At 50.3% G+C, this 20,933-nt stretch overlaps 1 protein-coding gene across 2 annotated transcripts in view; it reads left to right on the top strand.

Annotated features, from left to right (window-relative positions):
• Window positions 1-20,662, top strand: part of LOC135378110 (thyrotropin-releasing hormone receptor-like) — a 332,371-nt gene extending 311,709 nt beyond the window's left edge. The window contains exons 1-2 of one of the 2 annotated variants that reach the window (XR_010418271.1): window positions 16,607-16,732; window positions 20,279-20,364. Coding sequence is in view for 1 of the 2 variants with exons in the window: in XM_064610994.1 (XP_064467064.1) it covers window positions 20,279-20,632 (354 nt within the window). In the remaining variant the exon portion in view is untranslated. Of the gene's footprint in view, window positions 1-16,606; window positions 16,733-20,278 lie in introns of those variants that run through there. The other variant, XM_064610994.1, reaches the window with a different exon arrangement.
• Window positions 20,663-20,933: the final 271 nt, after the last annotated feature.

The raw sequence follows: 20,933 nt of genomic DNA, 5'->3' as shown, positions 1-20,933 counted from the left end.
TGCCCGCTTTTGTTAACCCCGCCGATGACTAAGCAGGTTAATTTCTGGGCAACTGACTGCATTGTTATGGCAAAGGGCTTCGTATTTGTTTCAATGTAGTTTCAATGGGCTGACCTGATTTGATTTGAATTGAAGAAAAAATAAAATGGAGACTTTGGCTTCACTAGTGTGAGGCCCGCAACTCCACATCATTTGCACCAGTTACTTTGGTGGAAAACTCCTGGAATGATGATGCCAGCGAAGAGGAGGAGGATGGTGATGATGATGATTAGTGGTGGTGGTGATTCCTACAGAAAACAATTGCACACACACTCAGATATCACCAAGGCGGTGTTTTCCGCGAATGTAAGTTCCCGCGAATTGTTTCTCATCTAAAGCCTCCATCAAAACGCGAAAATATGTTCCACGCGAAACCAACGAATTTTGCAGTACTTATCTATGCATATAAAAACAGCAGGGTCTCTGTTTGGCGTGGCGGTTTGCGGTGTTAGACAGGCCGCACTCTGCACCCGTGCGGGATTTAGGAGGGGGGGGGGCGGATTCCCACAAGTTCTGTGACAGCTGCGATTAATTCTGATCGCCCAGGTTCAGCGGTTTTCGGGGAAATATCGGGTTAAACACTGTTTTTGCTTATTTGAATGGGGGGGGGGGGTAAATATCGGGCGTAATCCCTCAGTCAGAGTCAGGCTCTGCATATTTCCTATGAATTATTCACACCACGGTATTCATCCGTGATCTCTTTAGCGAAATTTTCCAGTGCCCCCAAAGCTCGCAAATTATTATATTACTATTACATGAATACAAACTGACAGTACGATACGATACGATTCTTTTCCACCAGATATACACACGCACGCACTTCCTCGCTTGGATTCCCTTTCCCTACGGATCTTCTATCTCGTTTGGATCTTCTTTCCATCCCTATGGATGTTTCTTCCGTATGGATCTTCTTTCCCTTCTGTCACGTGACCTCGTTGGATGTTCTTTCCCGATGGATCTTTTTTCCCGTTGGATCTGTCATCCACAAGCGTGTCCCTTGGCGGGGTTGCAGTCGAGAAGATTCTGGAAGGTTGCGATCGGGATGATGTCATCGGTCCGGGGAGTGTCTTGGTCGGGTGGATGTCCTTGTTTGTTGCTTGCCGGGGTTGTTCTTTTGGCTAAGTCGGGAAGGTTCTGGAATGTCGTGGCCGGTGTTATGTCATCGGTCGGTTAAGAATCCTGGTCATTGTGAGTTGCTGTGCATGACTGTTCTGTTGTCACTAGGGTTGTCACCTGGCCGGTATTTTACCGGCATGGCCGGTTATTCGCTCGCTCTGTCGGTTGCCGGTAGAAGGGTGATACCGGCAGCGTATTGCCGGTATTTGTGGCTCAAGATCTTTCATATGGACTTTTTCGGGGTTCTCCTTTCAACATTCCACTACACCTTGAATAAATCTGGAGCCTACACCCAACTCCGCAGTCCCCAGTCGTTTTCTTACTTATTCATTACAGTCTTGTGTTCCGAGGGGACAAGAGCAGTGCTTGTGCAAAGCTGTTTGTGGTTGTGTCGAGCCAGTTAGAACTTAGGCCGTATACAACCATCATGAGATTTCCGCCTGCAAAGAAGAGTTTGTCTGCGTCGATGCGCTTTTCAGAGTCAGTGGCATCCGGTTGCTCCAATAATCCAGTCGCCCACAGGAACATATGTTTCCTCGTATTGTCTTCCTGCTCGCTCTTTCTCTCTCTCTCTCTCTCTATGTGCGGCACATAGCTCAAGTCTTGGAATGGTCTGTTCGGGGTGCGGCGCTAGCTTTGCTTTTCCGAACACAAAACCCACGTGTTGCATTCCATCAGCATCTGTGACTCTGATGTACGCCACAGCGGCGATTGCCTTTTCTGAGGCATCGCAGAATACACAGATTTCCCGTCGACGGGCGTCGGAGAGAGAGATTGCAGTGTACTGGCGTGGTATCTTGAGCCGTTCAAGATGATGTAAGGAGTCTCGCCACGTTAGCCAGTTGTCACTCAGGTCGAGAGGGGCATCCCAATCTGACGTTTCTGAAGAAATATCTCTCAGCAACAGCCTACCTTGTACTGTCACTGGGGCTGTGAATCCTAGGGTGTCGTATAGGCTGTTCACAGTGGATAGTACGCAGCGTCGTGTATTCGGGGTGTCTTTTACGGGCACTTTGAAGGTGAACGTATCTGCCTTTAGGTTCCAGTTTAGTCCAAGGCTCCGTTGTATCGGTACGTGACCTCCGTCGAAGTCCATGTCTTTAAGGCCCTTGGCGTAGTTATCGGATGGGAAGGCGCCCATGACCTCCACAGAGTTAGAGGCTATCTTGTGAAGCCGCAGGTTTGCTCCTTTCAGCATGTGCTGTGTCCTTTTGAGTAAATCAATAGCCTCCTCTTCGGCCGGTAAGGACCTGAGGCCGTCGTCGACGTAGAAGTCTCTTTCGATAAAGTGTCGAACGTCCGCTCCAAAGTCCTGCTCTCCCTCCTGTGCGGTGCGCCTTATGCCGAAGGTCGCAATAGCGAGGGAGCATGTGTTGCCAAATGCATGTACACACATCCTGTATTCAATGACATCCTTGCTGGTGTCGTTGTCTCGGAACCACAAGAAGCGCAGGTAATCTCTGTCTTCTTCACGTACGAAGAAGGAATAAAACATTCGCTGGATGTCAGCCGTTACCGCCACAGCCTCTTTTCTAAAACGGAGCAACACACCGATCAGGCTATTTGCCATGTCCGGTCCCGAAACGAGCAAGTCGTTGAGCGAAGCACCTTTGTACTTGGTACTTGAATCGAAAACTACCCGGATTTGGCCCGGTTACTGCGGGTGGTAAATACCGTGGGAGGTACCAATATTCCTTGGCTTCCTTTCTTGGCGGTGCTGGCTCAGCGTGGCCGTTTTCGAGCATATCCTGCATGAAGGCAACGAAGTGCTTCTTCATTTCCGCATTCCTTTCCAGAGTGCGACGTAACGAAGCGAACCGAGAAAACGCCTGTTATCGGTTGTCAGGGAGTTCACGTCGAGGCATACGAAAAGGCAAAGGGGCTACCCATTTGTTTAACGTGTCCCTGTGGAACTCTCTGTCCATCAAGCTCAGGAATTCTTTGTCTTCCATCGACGGAGCAAGCTTCTCGTCATCTCTTGTGATCTGGAATAGGGGATCCGTTAGGTCGTTGCTTAGCGGCGGGGAAGACTGGACGACTTGTTTTGCAGAACGCTCAACGCAGGGCTTTTCTTTCACAATCATGTGGTTGGGGCAGGGCGTGGAGTAGGAAGGACGACCGTTTTGCAACACGGTTGTGGCGAAAGTACAGACCTGTGGAGTGCGCAGTCGTTCGATACAGACGTCCCCAACTATGACCCACCCGAGGTCCAGCTTCTGGGCGAAAGGAGCGTGGTTGGGACCGTTGCGCTGCTGACGCACTTTGTGCGCTTGAACGAGATCCCTTCCTAAGAGCAGTAGGATTTGTGCATTGGGATCGAGTGGCGGAATGACATTTGCCAGTGCCTTGAGATGAGGATGTCTGCGAGCAACGTCCGGTGTTGGAATCTCATTCCTGTCATTAGGAATCTGGTCGCACTCCGTCAACGTTGGTAGAGGCAGACGTGTGCCACTGTCGATGCCCTCAACAACATAGCCGGTAGGTCGTCGTCCCAACGTCTCAACCTCTCCGGCGCATGTCCTTAGCGTGTATGGATACTCGCACCCGTGAATGTTGAAGCATTTGAAGAATTCGGGCCTGGCCAATGACTTATTGCTTTGGTCGTCAATGACCGCATGCATCCGAACTGCTTGTTCTGGCTGAGCTTCTGGGTACACTTTGACGAGACATATTTTTGAGCAGGATACTCTCGAATTGGCATCTCCACACACTTCCGTGCAGCTTGATGTAACCTTTGCGGATGCCCGGCTGAAACCGTCTTCCTCAGCCGATGTGACTCCCGCGGTGCGTTGAGCCTGCGAGGTAACGTTCTCTGGATGAAGTGCCGTAATGTGATGGTCGCTGTTGCACTCAGTGCAATGTATCGTTGAGTCGCAGGTCTTCGCGTTGTGCGCCATCGCACAGCATTTGAAGCATGCGCCGAACTCTGACAGCAAGCGCTTTCGCTCAGCGAGAGGTTTCTGACGGCATGCCCTACGCTTCCTAAGTTTATGTGGCTTCTTGTGCAAGGGGCACATTCCTTCCGGGTTCTTTGGAGTTCTTTCCACTTGACTCTCTGAGCTGTCTTCTTGAGAGGTAATCGTGGTCCTGTGCACCGATACAGACGATTTCTTAGAGGATTGCGTTGTCGACGAGGACGTCTTGTCCTTCTTGCCTGTGTTATCGCTTGAGGGCCCGATTATGAAACTTGGATCATTCTTTGTCTTCGCTGTGGTTCGGACGAAGTCTGAGAAGATAGAGAATGGTGGGAAAGACACACGGTGTTCCCGCTTGTATTTCGATCCTAGAGCGATCCATTTTTCTGGCAAGTGTAGAGGAAGTTTCGGTACAATAGGGTTGACCCCACGTGACGTGTCCAGGTAGGAGAGCCCAGGCAAGTATGGATCTGCCTTTGCTGACTCGAGTTCTTGAAGTAAATCTCCCAGCTCCCTCAGTTTCTTTCGGTCACTACCTAGTATCCTCGGAAACCTTTCAAGCCTGTCTATTAGCGCGTTTTCGATTGCCTCTGGGCCACCGTAGGCCTCTTCTAACCGTTCCCAGATCGCCTGAAGTCCCTTGTCCGGGTTTCCGATGTGTACAGCTCTTAGGCTTCTAGCGTACACGGACGATTCGGTTCCCAGCCACTTCACCAGGAGATCCATCTCTTCTGTGGCTGATATTCCAAGGTCTTTAGTAGCGTTACGAAATGCCGGCTTCCACGACCTATAGTCTTCCGGACGGTCGCTGAACTTCGAGAGGCCCGTAGTAACCAGCTCCCGGCGAAGTAAGTACCTGGCGACGTCACCCATAATGGGTAGGGGATTCTGGAGTGTAGCTGGTTCTGATTCTCCCCCCAGACCAATTGTACGCCTTCCGGAAAGTCTTCCACCGGCAGCGCGAGAGACGTTGTCACCTTGTGACGCGCCAGGTGCTGCAGCAGCCGTCTGTTCACCGCTTACAGTGTGGCATCGATGAGTGTCTCCCGTAAACGCGTGCGTGCTCTGGGGTAGACCGTGACGTAAAACGTACTCCCTAGTCCATTCCGACACGTCGACGAATTTGACTTCTGTAAGCCGTGGGTCGTATTGTTCAAGTGCCGCCTCTAGAACCTTGGCTTGCGCTTCCGCGACAGCAGCTTCTTTCTCTCTTTGAAGTGCTTCTAGGTTGGCCTCTATACGAGCTTTCTCCAGTTTCATCGCAGTCTCCTGTTGACTGTAAGACGTGAGAGCGCGAGCTGCTTCGGCATCGGCTCTAGCTGTAGCTGCTGCGGAGCTTAGTGACGAATCTAAACTGGAATGGGTGGAACGTCGTGACGACAAGGATGAATGAACAGAGCCATCGGAGCGCCGAGAGCCCGTCTCTCGCTGGCTGTCGAGACGGTGTTCAGTTTCGGTGATTATGCCTCGCACAAGATCGTCCCGATGCTTGTCGATTGCTTTCTGAACGTCTCGTGCCGTTAAACTCTGTTCTGCATTTGTGTTAGTTAGGAAGGAAGAGAACCTTTCAGCGTGAAGCTTGTACCGTTTGTAGGAGGTGCTCAGTCTCCCGACTTCTTGATACGACGCCTCTGGTATACAGATCTTCTCCAGCTCGAGCGCTGTTTCTTCCCAAGCTTTATCTAGTTTCGCACGATGCTCATCTCTTTCGAGCTCGTAGTTCTGCTGAGCCTTTTGCTAGAGGGCTACTCTACGTTTCGGCTTAGCGCCCTGTTCATCTACGGACGGCGCCGCAGCCACTATGTCTGAATTATCTCCCTCTTGGATTGCAAAGTGCTTATCTGTGTCCTTCCCGGCCATGGCGATGTAGGCTGTCGTCCACGATAGTTCCTCGAACGCCGTTCACGGAGTGGAAGGACAGGTGCCGGAGCCGTCGAAGCTTCTCGATGTATCCTATATCTGCCGTTGTTGCTTCTAGGCGAGATACGGTGTATCCGATGCTGCCTCGAGACGGCGCACGGTCTTCCGGCAACAGTGTCAAGCGTGAAGGACGGTGTGGCTTGAGGCTGGTTCTGACGCATATGTCCGCATGGTAGACGTCCATCAGCAAGCGTATATCCAACCATCCTTGGAAGGCATTTTTTCACTATTCTGACCTCATCAGAATGATTAGGAAACTGACTCGTCGGATAGATAAACCTCGTGGAGAGGTGAAAAAACGTTCCTGTATTTCACCTTGAGTTACATGTTCAGACAGAAGAGAGCGAGAGCTCAACAGTTGGTCTACATAAGACACAAGGGAGAGAAGAAAGGTCACGTGGTACAGAGATCCAAAGCATTGTACACAAACGGAAAGAAAAGAAAACGGAGCGAACCATAAACACACCGAAGCCACCCACCTCGTCCTGCCAGACCGCTGTAACGCAACCGAGTTAAACTCAACACTTGTTGTGGTTATGGCCTGTGGAGTCAGACAGGGGTTCTTCAAATCGTATCAACACCGGGGATCCCGCTTCGAGATGGGTGGCATGTTATGGTTCCCTCCGATCTGGCCCTCCGTGTATACTTCCACTGATATCATTTGGTTTGAGTAGAAGAAATTCACACGCTAAGAATACAGAGCAAAGAAACGAAACCCGTGCCTTGTAAGCGGCAGCACACTACCTAAGAGTTCAAATTACGCACTGTTGAGAGTGTGCCGGGATCTTCGTTTATTAAAGCCTGAAATTTGTATATTAAATAGGATTCCCGTTGTCCGCGATAACGATCGCAGCTACAACAACAACATAGATGAATGGATGATGATGATGTGGGATGTTTCCCTGCGTTGAGTGCAGGACCCTACCCCATTTCAAAAAGGTTCACATGAAAGGATGACGAGGGAAGGAAATCCCTACAGTTCGTGAAGGAGGCCGGTGGCCCTCAGAAAGGAAAGAAGAGCGCCAAGTGCACGGCACTGGTGTCCAGGGTTACTCCATGGGCCGAGAACTTTGCAGATGTTGAATGGCCTCTGATCCAGCATTTCAAGTTGAGATTTAAAGGCCCGTCGCTCGCGTACGTACTGGCTGCAGTCTTCGAGAATGTGTCGGATTGTTGCCGGTAAACCACAAGTTGTACACAGCGCCGTGGTGCTGTGGCCCAGCCTATACCGAGCAGCTAAATTCCGATTGAAGAATGTAAATTAAGGAATCGTTGATTGAATGCCCAGGCTGTTTAAAATGGCGCGAAACTGGCAGGCTGGGCTTTTTGATTACATCTGACTTGTGGTTATTAAATCTAATTCTAAATGATGTCTTACTTTGACCTACATATTGGGCCTGGCAAGTGGCCTCATTGTATGAGGTAAATAATATTCGAGGAGTTGCAGTCGAGGTCCATTTATTTTGAAAATAAAGTCCGAATTTATACTTTTTACAGTTTGTGCACGCTGCATTAGACGGCAGATCTGGCAACGCTTGCCATTACAAGAATGGTAACCTGTTGGTCGTACGCTCTGTCGATTTACTTTCGAGTGAACTAAGCTCTCGTGTAGATTACGGGAACGCCTGTAAATCACACGAGGTGGTTCGGGGAAAATTTCTTTCATGCGGTCAGACTGCCGAAGGATGTCGTAATGGCGGCTAAGTACGCTGTTGAGGATTGGAATATTGTTTCCAAACGTCGCCGTTAGGTTTACACAGGAGTTTCGTTTCGCGTGTTGTGAGGTGAAGAGAGACTGGCGATCAGTCCGACGCGCACGATCCAGAGCGTTGTGGACCAATTTCGGTGGGTATTGGCGATCGGTTAATGTGCGCCCAAGGTTGTCTAAATGAGTCTCCAAGTCACTGTCGTTGGAACATATCCTTCTATATCTTAGGGCCTGACTGAATGGAATCGCCAGTTTAGTATGTCGGGGGTGACAGCTTTGGAAGGATAGGTACTGTTGGGAATCGGTGGGCTTGCGGTATAGATTGGTCGCGATCGCGTTGCCGCAGACTTGTACTTGTACATCGTCTGTACAAGTGAGGTATTCTTAAGAGAATCTGTAGCAGCAGCGTCATAATCATCACCAGCACCGCCATCGGTTACGCGCAGCACTGCGCGTGACCCGAGCTTTCGTTTTCGGTTCATCGCCATTAACCGTCATTAAACCCATCAACCTCAGTAGAGCCTGGTCGCCTCATTTCTCGCTCTACAACTGGTGACCCGAACGTGATCCAACGTTCCACCATCATGAACGGCGACCAGCACTCCACCAGCTCTTCGCCTCCCAGCCGGCCACCGCCACTTCCACCGCTTGAGGCTTCTGTGGCACCGCTCCGCCTGCCGCCTTTCTCCATCTCCGACCCTCAGCTGTGGTTTGCGCAGGCGGAGGTTCTCTTCGACGGACGCCGCGTCACTTCTCAAGCCTCAAGGTTTGGCTATGCCATCGCAAACCTTCCTCCCGAAGCTGCGGCGGAAGTCCGTGACCTAATAATCCACCCTCACCCCGAGTTGCCCTACGACACCTTACGGGACGAGTTAATTCGCCGTACATCTGCTTCGGAGGAGCGGCGATTGCAGCAGCTTCTGAACAGGGAAGAGCTCGGCGATCGACGGCCCACACAGCTACTACGCCGCATGCGCGACCTCGCGGGCAACCCTACCACGGACGACTCACTACTACGCGAGCTCTTCCTACAACGTTTGCCCCACAACGTACGCATGATCCTGGCCGCCGGCGAAAATTCCCGCCTGGATGACTTGGCGAAGATGGCGGACCGTATTCTGGATTTTGCTGGCCTTCCATCTCCAGGAGCCGTTGCCGCCCTGGCCCCCCGCACCTCCCCTCCACCGGTGGACGTTGCAATCAATGCCATCAGCACGTCGCTCCAGCAACTCCAGACTACGGTGGCGGCCCTGGTGAACCGGGTGGACGCCAACCCCCCGCAGCGCCCACGTTCCCCTCGGCGCCCGTTTTGCCGTCGCTGCTCGCCATCCCGTCAACGGTCTCCTTCGCCCTCCCAGCACCAGTTCTGCTGGTACCATCGAAAATTCGGCGATGCCGCAAGGAACTGCCAGGCCCCTTGCTCGTGGCCGGGAAACGCTCCCCCCAACCATTAACGGCTGGCATGGCTGGGGGCGACAACAGCCGGCTCTTCCGGATCACGGACCGCGTGTCCGGCTGTCGCTTCCTGGTGGACACCGGGGCTGACGTGAGCGTCGTTCCACCAACCCCCGCAGAAAAACGACACCGACAACCAGACTTGGCTTTGCAGGCCGTCAACAAGTCCACCATCTCAACTTACGGTCAACGCTCCGTCACCCTTGACCTCGGCCTGCGCAGAGTATTTCGTTGGGTTTTTACCATCGCCGACCTCCCCTTCGCAATCCTTGGCGCCGACTTCCTCCACCATTTCGACCTTCTTGTGGATATTAGACGCCAGCGCCCCGTCGACAACACTACTTCTTTGCACGTTTATGGAGCCCCAGCGCATATAGCCGCCATTAGTCCCACCATACGGCTACCGTTGCCCACTGCTTTCGCCGACGTTGTCACGGAGTTCCCCGCTGTCCTGCGCCAATCTCACGCCTCTTGCCCACCTCGCCACAGCGTCAGGATGGCAACTGGAAACCTCTCGGTTTCTTTTCCCAGCGCCTCTCGCCAGCAGAAACACGCTACAGCACCTTCGGGCGTGAGCTCCTCGCCGCCTACCTGGCATGCAGACACTACCGCCATTTTCTCGAGGGCCGCCCGTTTGTGCTGTACACCGACCACAAGCCTCTCATGTTCGCCCTGCGATCGCCCTCCCTCAACCACTCGCCTCGTGAAACCCGCCACATGTGCTACCTCTTGGAGTTCACGACCGATGTGCGACACGTCGCAGGCGAAGACAATGCCGCTGCCGACGCACTCTCGCGGCCGGACGTCAATGCTCTCCATCCGCCCCCCGCGGTCGATTTGGACGGCATCGCCCAGGCGCAACACGCTGATCAAGATCTCGCCAATCTTCGTTCCTCCCCCGCCTCATCCACCACTTTTCGGGAGATCTCGCTCCCCGGTTCGACGGCAAGTCTATGGTGCGACACCTCTACTGGTACCCCGCGCCCTTTCGTTCCCCTGGCCTTCCGCCGGCATGTTTTCAACGCCCTCCACTCGCTGTCCCACCCTGGCGTGCGCGGCACGCAAAAGATCGTCGCAGAGCGCTACATATGGCCTCGCATGAATGCCGACGTCCGGGACTGGGCGCGGGCCTGCCTGGCCTGCCAGCGGTCCAAAATCTACCGCCACACCATCTCGCCTCCATCGCGGTTCCTTCCGCCAGATGCACGTTTCGACCAGGTCCACATCGACTTGGTCGGCCCGCTTCCTCCGGCCAAAGGCTACCGCTACCTGCTCTCGTGCATCGACCGCTTTACCCGCTGGCCGGAGGTAACGCCGATCCCTGACATCACGGCAGAGACGGTGGCCCACGCATTCCTCTTCTCCTGGGTTTCCCGATTCGGCGTCCCGTCCACTGTAACCACGGACAGAGGACGCCAGTTTGAATCGGCCCTCTTCGGTCACCTGTGCAGCGCCCTCGGAACCCATCACATCCGAACCACGGCCTACCATCCGGCTGCCAACGGCCTGGTCGAGCGCCTTCATCGGCAGCTCAAGGCGTCCCTCCGCGCCACTGACCACGGCGACACAACCTGGCCCGAGCGTCTACCCTTCGTCCTGCTTGGCCTTCGCGCCGCGATCCGCCAGGATGACTGCAGCGCGGCCCACATGGTCTACGGCTGCCCGCTCCGCCTTCCCGGATCATTCTTCACCCCCTCGGCCCCGCTCGTGCACGACCCTTCCTCCTACATCGACCGTCTCCGCCAGCTCTTCCGGGACCTCAAGCCCACGCCTACCCGCTCCGCTCCCGCAACACGCGTGTTCGTGAGCCCCGACCTTAATCAAGCCACCCACGTCTTCGTCCGCCGGGACTCTGTGCGCTCCAGCTTGCAGCCTCCCTATGACGGCCCCTACAGGGTCATCTCGCGAGCCGCGAAGTTTTTCCGCCTCGATCTTCCGCGGGGACCTGACACTGTGGCCATCGACAGGCTTAAGCCCGCATTCCTGGAGTCTGCACCTCTGGTATCGCCCGACCCGCCCTACCTACGTCCGTGCTCAGCTCCTGTCTCCAGCATTCCTTCCCCTCCACGTCGGGTGCATTGGGCGCCGCAGCTCGCACACTACGAGCCGGCCGCCGCCTCGGGTCCGGCTCCTGCACTCCTTGGCCTCGGCGCCCGACCTTTCCGCCAACCTCGGCCCTCCTCGCCAGCCTTGTCATCCGCCACGGGGGGGAGCCCTGTAGCAGCAGCGTCATAATCATCACCAGCACCGCCATCGGTTACGCGCAGCACTGCGCGTGACCCGAGCTTTCGTTTTCGGTTCATCGCCATTAACCGTCATTAAACCCATCAACCTCAGTAGAGCCTGGTCGCCTCATTTCTCGCTCTACAAATCTATTAATTTGGCAATACCATGCGGGTCCATAGATATGCTCTCCATAGCGGGGTATGGGGCAGAAGAGAGGAGCCGTAAACTGAGTAGCGTCACGTGTGAACACAGAAGAAAAGAAGCTGCTTAATACGTTAATGGAGTCACCTTCTGGCACAGTGTCACCATCAGAATCAAGCAATTGGATTTCCGAGCTAGTGCGGGGTTTTACGATATTCCAAAGCTTCCTTGGATTATTTGTGATAATTTTGGGAAGTTCAGTACTGTAGAACTTTTCCTTTGCATTGCGTAAGGAACGTCTGTATTCGTGAGCAATCAACCTGTAGCTGTTCCACGGGGTAGGGGTACCCAATAAGCGTGCTCGACGCAAAAGGCGCTGCTTTGTCTTCCGCAGTTGATTTAATGAATGAGTGAACCAAGGTGTTTCAGCACGCTTACGTATGGTCATAGTGTGTATATGTGCTTGGATTAAGGAAAGCATTTTTATCTTCAAGGCAACCCAGTTACCTTCAACTGTGCGTCTAAAACAATCTTCCGAAAAACTATCATAAAAAAACCCGCAGCTCATTCCGCATCGCATCGAAGTTACATCTAGATTATAAATTGATTTTTTTTTTTTTTTTTTTTGTAGGGATGGCCCTGCTAGTCCTCGGTATGGTCATTCTAGTGGTGATGATGCAGTGATCACTCAGGCCTTCTTCGACCGATAGGTTAATGATCGTTTCGGGCTGTGATGTAAGCAGAAGATCGAGAGTGTGAGAGGCTAAGGCGGTGGCCTTGTTGGGGAGGCAATCATCTATGTTGGGTTCAGAGCAAGGCACAGCTCGATGAAGCTCCTCTCATCGACACTAGTACCGTGTGGTTGACTTAACGTCCAGTCAATGTCAGGATAGTTGAAGTCCCCTAATATAAGAAGGTGATGGCGTGGAAAGCGATCGATGAGCGAAGCGATTTCATTGTGGAAAGCGGTGGCAAACTCATGATTGGCTTGGGGAGGGCGGTAACATACACCCGAAATTATCGGGGAATTGGTGCATTCTATCGATACCCAGCACCTCTCTAAGTTAGTGTCGACGTGGACCTTATGTGAGTGCAGAGCGCCAAGCACGTCGCCTCCTCTACCTGACATACGATCAGTGCGATAAATGGCATGGGCTGAAGACTGTCTGAAGATTTCATGGTCCACGTTTCTGTAATGGCGTAGAGGTGAGGGTTGTGGTCCTGTGGGCTGTGGCAGGTATACTCCCCATCACTGGCGCTACACAGCAGAACACGGGCTCCCTTTTTCTTGACATTCTAAGGAAACAGAGCGTGATTATACGACGAACTCCATCGATTAAGCCATGGAACTGGCATGCACACATGCAAATGCAGGCATGGCGTACTTTGCAGAGTTGCAAGAGTAGTCCGCTAGGGGAGAGAGCAGCGCTAATGTCGCTCCTCCAAACTCTAGCCGAACGGGTGTTTGCATTTGTATGTCCAGGTTAGTATAAGTACGCCGTTTGCAGTTTTCCGCGCGTGACTGCGCATTTTATAGTCAGATAACATTTGTTTACAGTAGTTTATTTTGCAACGGGGGTTTCGATCACTTTATTTCGTGGTACACCCGTCGGGGCTCGTCATGGAAGGTTCAAAGTCAAGCTGAGCATGCGCTTCCCGCTCCGCGAGGATACACTTTCTACCAGATGCGAAGTCTCGTTATTTAATAGCCACACCTCGTATATGGCGCCTGAAATTCGGTCCATTCGCGATGTCTTTTCATTGTTACGCCCGACACCTGGATTATGCAATTCATCACAACCTAAATTATGTACATAACTTCCATGTTTCCTTCATTTTAGGGGGGGGGAATGACACCACTAGGCAGAACGACGACGCTTCATAATTCCGCCCCACTGAATTTTCAATTTCCTCGTTTTGACTGTACACGGCCTTTCTGCTTAGCCTACTAGTTTAGTGCATACGAGGATTTGCATCTGCACAAGGTATAGCCGAGTTAAATTATTTATACCGGATGTTTCAGTTAAATCCCCGGGCTAAATAATTCCCGACGAGTGCACCAATCGTCGAACTTTCTTTTTTACAAGTATCTGTCCGATACCACCTACAAGCTGCGCACCGTGTGAATGAGTGCGAGGCGCTCATTATTTAAATAAAAATTCAAATGAATTTCGTAAAAAAACATCACTTCTAAAGCAGGGCGCTGTCGGCATTAAAATGGGTACTGCCCCTTTTGGGACCTTCAGTGGACACCTTTTAGAGAAAAATCTGCCACCAAAGCGGGTCATTTGTTGCAGTAATTAATAAGTTTCGGTTTACATATTTTTGTCGCGGCAGGTCGCAGTGAACTTCCTTATCCGCCAATGAATTATGTCCTTACACCAGTGAATTACGTCCTTTTGCGCTTCACCGCGACCAGCCGCGACAAAATACGTAAACCGAAACCAATTAATTACAGCAACAAATGACCCGCTTCGGTGGCAGATTTTTCCCTAAAAGGTGTCCAGTGAAGGTCCCAAAAGATGTAGTGCCCATTTTAACGCCAACAGCGCCCTGCTTTATAAGTTATGAAATAAGGGTGATCAGGCAAGCGAGCTGGTGAAGGTTCGACGAAGGCATACCTTGAGCTTGAGGGAACGATAACACACGAAGAAGTAGACACGAAAGTTTACGAAACTCATTTAAATTTTTGTTTAAATAATCAGCCCCTCCCACTCATTCACACGGTGCGCATCTTGTCGGTAGTATCGGAGAGATACTTGTAAAAAGAAAGTTCGTCGATTGGTGCACGCATTCGCGAATTATTTAGCCCGGGGATTTAACTGAAACACCCGGTATATGTTCTACGTAATGAATATTAACAAAATATTCAAATCTTACTCCGCTGGGGTCACTATGGAAAGTCTTGAGACACGTAAATCGCCCTGTGTTTTTTGTTTTTGTTTTTTTTCTTAATCTTTTCGAAGTACTCCCCCTCGCGCTCCTTGCGTCAGTCCGAGAGACTGCCTGAAGCATTCCTGCCACACTGTTTTATCAATGCTCTTCATAGCAAGATCGGGTACTTTATGTGCGTGGCTCGCGAATGCTCTCTCGCCTAGGAGATTTTTTTAGGAGATCGCGGGAAAAAGAAAAAAGTCGCAGTGGTCGAGATCTACACTCTACAGTCGGATGAGTCCTCAGCCTGACAGCTGCGGGAAATGGTTTTGTTTGTCATAATGCGCGTATGCGTGATGAACGCTCGCAGTCACACTTCGCGCCGACCCTCAAGTAGGTTTACGAACAGTCGGCAGGCTGTGCTGTACCACTCAGCAGTATCCGTTTTATGTTCCCGCAGCATAAGTCATTCTCAAAGGATCGTGGTTGCTATTTCCTTGCTGACATTTCGTTGTCCCTCCACTATGCTGTTCGAGAATCCCGCGACTGCCGAGACTTTGTTTCTTTTTTTCTTTTTTTCTGGGGTCGTAAACCTAGTGAGGGTTCACCGGCTTCGACTTTCAAAAATTCTTTCGCACTGAAATCGGCTCGAGTTTGAAAGTGGCTACGTAAAATTTAAAAGAAAAATACGAAAATCGTGCATGTACGTGTTCGACTGAGACAATGCTTGGAACCGTTGTCTTCAAAACAGTCCTACTCGGGCTTAATTTATAACAACTAAACAGCGGCGGTGGTGGTCATGATGCTTGCCGTTGTCGGCCACGCTCGTGCGGGAATTAACGTCACAACCACTGCAGGATGTAGAGGGAGTTGCAGCAGAGCGACGACCGTCTTCGTTTGGACCAGGAATGCGTTAGCTTGCGTATAGTAGTGCCCCCTGGTCCTACCCCAACTCAACTGCCCGTGCTCTTGCCCAACAGAATGTCTGTATCGCGGGCACAGCAGATGAGAATCAGATCCATGCTTGAGCGCTTTGGTGCTCACGCTACCACCACGACACAAGTGGGCTAATGACGCAGTTCCCCGGTGGAACGTGCCGGAAAAAGGACACAAAACGAAACGAACGCGTCAGCAAAGCTTGAATAAGAGAACTTGATGAGTTTGTCTGTTATCTCAGACTCCAATCCTGGTTCCTGGTACTTTATGTGTACATTCCTCGTCGTGCCTTCGAGAAAGCGATAAAGCACGCGGCGCGTGCTTTTTCCTGGCAGGTTTCTAACAAAGACTTGCCGGGAATTAGCAGGAAGAATAACGAATGGGTCTCTAAAACAAATAGGAGCGCAGATAAGACGCGTTCCTCGTATACACTTCAGTATTGCTCACGCTCCTTTCACCCCCGCAAAGAACGGTGGGCGCTACTTCCTGTGTTGTAGGCTTATAGCAGCGTCCGGTCAGAGGTGGGGAAATTACTTTTGTTTTACTTCGCCATTACTCATTACAGTTTTGGAAGGTAATGCATTGCATTACTCATTACTTTTATATTTTGGTAATCCATTACTAATGCCATTGCTTTATGAAGTAATGAAATCACTTAGGCGTTACATTTACCCAGAATTCTCTAATACAGCCATCTGTGGTGTTTGAAGCGCATTGTAAAGAGACGTGATTTGTCTTTTGCTTCTTTACTAGTCATCTTAATTAGGGTTTGAGCAAAATCGATACGTAACGGCTTCGTCGACAGATGAGAGTATAGTACGTACAAATCGAAATGAGCAATCATGGACAAGATTAATTGCACCGTAGAAGGAGTTGCTGTTCAAAGACTCTACTTGGACTGTGTCCTCCTTCTTGGTAATCTGATCAGTGACAAAGGTGGCTGGGAAAAACAGCTTGGGGATTTTCCTCCAATGTACCAGGCCCAATTTGTAACTGCGGGTTTTAGACCATGGGTAAATTTCAACGCAAGGAATGAATAATTTTACGATGCATTACTCAGCCAAAATGTGATAGCATTAGATTACTCATTATCACGATGTAGTGCATTATCGGTAAAGCATTACTTGGTAATGTATTACTCCCCATCTCTGCGTTCGGCTGATAACGATGACGCGCCGCACGATAGTCATTTCTGTTGGATCCAGGTGAAGGCCTTCACAGCAAAGGATGTGTCACACAAAACGTATTACCGCTAGACAGATACCGCACAGTCGCAAGCACTACTAACCCCAAACTCCGCGAAGATAATTAGCGCGAAGCTCAAAATGTAGACGCGTCAAAACCATGCACACCAAAAAAAACAGTGTATCTCCAGGAACTGAAAGAACGTTACGAAAGCCAGGTACATGCAGCTGTACTCACGAAGTATGATACTTTGTGGTTCTATAACCTTCCCCCTTCGACTGCTTTCTTCAAGTTTGACGTTATCAAATTTTGGGATTGTGCGGCATCTCTTTTGCTGTAATGCTTTACGCTGAATTTGCTATCCTATAAAGGTTTTGCAGTATTGACTTGCTGTTCACTGAGAGCTCCAGACCATCTCGTCTGTCTGGAGGTTGTTGTGCTCCGGGTCACAGCCGTTGGGACGCAACGTAGATATGGATAAGGTTGATGTCATTTTGACTCGTTTTGAGGCAAGACGTCGATGACCTCCGTGACGTGCGCGAGTGACCTGCTTTTTCTTTCGCAGTCTATAAAGCCGAGAACGCTCTGCAGTAGTGGCCCCTTTTTACATTCCTCCGAGTCTGTTCTTTCCTGTAGGACACGTTTTCTTTGATTTGGATCGTATTTTCGTCTCAGATATGCCGACATTGTTTTGAAAATTCCCACTTTGCGCACTATTTCTTCTATAACTTTCAAATACGAAATTCTTTTTACGTACTGTTATGCTGTTACGTGCATATACGTGCGGTTAGAGCACGTCAAGACATCTCATTAGTGAGTTTTAGTATAACGCACGCTCTCGCCTTTGCGCGATATCTTGAATAGTTTTGAAATTATAAGCGATTAAAATTACTACCAATTCCGTGAGGCGGCCTCGCCAGTCATGACGCCCCCCATAGGCACCGCAAAGAAAGTCGTATTTCTACACTCTTAAAAAAAGGGAGGGTGTGCTATAACTGTACTGTGCTAATTGTACTGTGGCAAGGGTGCTTATGTGTGCAAGGGTGCTTAAGGGTGTGTATGTGGCAAGGGTGTACTCCCCAATAAGGAGTTACAACGCACCTTTTTTTTTTTTCCAAAGAGTGCAGTGTACGTCAAAAGTAGCATTAATTTTACGTCTGCTTCACTTCCATATGTTACGTGGGAAGCGGGACATTAGTGAGTTTTATTTTTAGCGTGTTGACTCAAGTATGTTTTAGTGTACCGTCCACTATCGCCTTTTTCGCACGTAGGGAATAGCGTTGGTGGTCCTGCGCACGCGCAAAACATAAAGAGAGTTTCGCGCATCGCGCAGAACCACTACGCTATCTCTTACGTACGCGAAGGCGAAAGCGTACGGTGCACTAAAACTCACTATTTATTTTACACCTTGAAACATAGGAGAGTTTTAGGACAACGTAGAAGTTTCATGATGACGTTTCCGAAAACATGATAAGCCAATCGCCTGATTCCTTTGGAGTGACTGACGTCCCGCTGCTCATGTCTGATTGACTGACAGAGATACGGAGTCAGAGGGTGCTTACCATTTCCTAAAACTCCCTATACCGCTTGCCCCGTTCGCGGTTTCGGCTCAGCAGCGAGCCAGTTTACTACACACGCTTCTACATACGCTACACTTCTCTAGATAATGAGACATTGCGGAAAATTCTGACACTTTCATTATTCGTTCGTCCCACACTTTATGGCAGCGAAGAAGGAATAACAGAAATTTATCAATATGCTGGTATGCTCTCCGCGAAGCAACTGTGGCTATGAGCGGCGTACAGACGTGGACAGATGGAGAGAGGACAGCAGAAAGGAGTGGGGGACAGGGGGGGGGGGGTTAGTATGCGTCCTGGGCCGACTTCAGGGGGTACTGTGCCGACATTCGTCTGGAAAGCCTTCGGAAAATCCAGGGAAAACCTCAGACAGCACAGCCGCTGACAGGATTCGAACCCGTGTCACCTCCCTGTCTCGCCGTGGAGAGCGATCATCTTAACCACTATGCCACGGGAGCTGGTGCTGGTATGCTGTACATGTTGTTGTTTCAACATATGTACTTTAGTTCCATCCACTCTGTTTGATGAGTGTCGTGCTCCCAGGGACTTCGTGAGCCTTTCATGGCGCCACATCGTGGCCTGTACGCCAGCTAAAATAGTTTATTTTCGCCGGAAGTAGTTGACCAACCTCGAAGATTTTTGTCATGTTTGTTCTCTAGTTCTATTTTGAAAATTCGTAATCATCATTTTGGAATACATTTTTTTCCTAACGCTTCCCGCCCCCTGTGTGTGGACTGTCGTGTAGAATTATGTTAGTTGACAAAAGAGACAGAGTTGGTAAAGTTCTTACGCCCACCCACGGTCGGTAAATTCCTTGCAAAAAAAGATATTAAGCTTGTCTCGAAATGGGTATGAGTATTTTGCGGGATATCAAAAATATTTAATATAGGTAACACAAGGAAGATCTAGTAATCCGGCAAGTAGCGCGAAAATCTTGAGGTTTGGAGAAGCAGGTATATTCCGAACAGAGAATTGTTCTTGCTGGAGAACAGTATTATGTTCACAATATCGGAGGCTACCAATTAATTGGAAGATTTCCCTTCTACTGAATATTATAGAATATTTTAGCGACGATCAACGACGATCGTCGAGCTTCATGGCAATGCGACGAAAAAAAAAAGTTGTCGCATTCCGCAACATTGTAGAAATGCAGATAATACGAAAGTCAAGAACACAATGGGTGATGATGTTGGTCATGATCATAAATGTGGGGACGAGAGTTGCGAGAAGCTCGAGTCTGACTACCCCAGTTGGTTAGTTGAAGAAGCGAAAGTCACAAAACCTCCGACGGGTTTCTTCGGAAAACCTCACCAGTGCTTGCAGGCGGGGCTCATTGGGTGGCACGCTGGCCAATAACACATTATTTGGCGATGTCTAAAGAGGTGAGTGTCCAGACGAGCTGAAGTCGCTTCCAGGACACGGCGACTTACCAGGGGCGCACAAAGAAAATACGCTCAGTGTCTTCTACAACGTTACATTTACTGGAGTTCCGGAAAGCAGACTTTCAGAGTTTGAACAAGAGCCTGTCGCTGTACGGAACATTGAACCGTAACCTATGTAGGAGAGCTGTAGTTGGCCATGGGAGGGACGGAGGTTCGCGGAACTTTAACCGTTTGTATCAACCTTGTACAGCAGCGAAGTCGATGCAGCTCCAGTTAACGAAGAGTCGTTGTATATTTGTTGCTTGAGTTCCATGATCATTCGTTTAGCGTTGCTTTTTGTGTAGTAGAAGGACATTACTTGTACGCGCACAACCATCATATTCATGGGCTCGGCGAGCAGCAGCATCCGCAGCCTCATTCTCCGCTATGTCGCAGTGGCAAGAGATCCTTTCAAATTTGATCCCATGTTGGAGTTGGACGGATCCCATGTCCTTTGGTGACTGCAGAATAATTATACATGTAAAGTGCTTCAGGTACCACTGGCGAGAGAGATCCTGTACTTACAATTGGCGCCAAGCCATCTAGGCTAATTCTTGAATCACTGTAGATGATCCAGTGAAAGCATGTAGGGCGGGAATGGATGAAGGTTTGCACCATTGTATGGCATGAAGTTCAGCAGCAGACAGTGTATGACAGGCACCCAGGCCATTCAATGGGGTTACGGGTGCAACAGTGCTTTACACGCTATTGTTCCTGATAACGTAGACTTGTGCTCAGGACACCCTTCTGTTTTGTCTGTTGCAGGTAGTCAAGATGCTCGTGGTTGTGGTGGCCCTGTTTGCCACCCTGTGGCTCCCGTACCGTGTACTTCTGGTATACAACTCGTTCGCCCAGCACCGCTACATGGAGCTGTGGTACCTCATGTTCTGCAAGACCATGATCTTTATCAACTCCGCCATCAACCCTATTCTCTACAACGCCATGTCGATCAAGTTCCGGCGTGCCTTCAAGCGCATGCTCTCCTGCAAGCGACGCGATCGTGGGCCCTATTCCAGTGTTGTCGGAGGAGGATCAGTGCGACTGAGCCGTAGCACCCTGGTAGCTGCCTCCACTAAGTCATGTAACACTAAAGTGGACCAAAGGCATCAGCTTCTCTGAATGAAAAGCAAATGTGCTTTTTACCCATTTGATGGCTGACTCCGTTGTTAAAAAACAGATGATGTCCTGTGGCTAATATAGCTGTCGGCTCGCATATTTTATTCACTATTTTGCTGATGCAGTGAATGCGTGATTGGAACCCTTAGGATTTGGTCTCTGATCTTTTCTTCATTTGCACTACATGGGACGTTATATTTGGTGACATTTAGATACGACAAAACCAGGGGTGTCAGATCACGAGGCAGTAAACCGTAATAAAAAAGACCTGTAAAGACATGACTGGTGATCTGCAGTCAACATT

The sequence above is a fragment of the Ornithodoros turicata genome, chromosome 1 (genome assembly GCF_037126465.1).
Source record: "Ornithodoros turicata isolate Travis chromosome 1, ASM3712646v1, whole genome shotgun sequence".
NCBI lineage: Eukaryota > Metazoa > Arthropoda > Arachnida > Ixodida > Argasidae > Ornithodoros > Ornithodoros turicata.
This window is presented reverse-complemented; position numbering and strand designations above follow the sequence as displayed.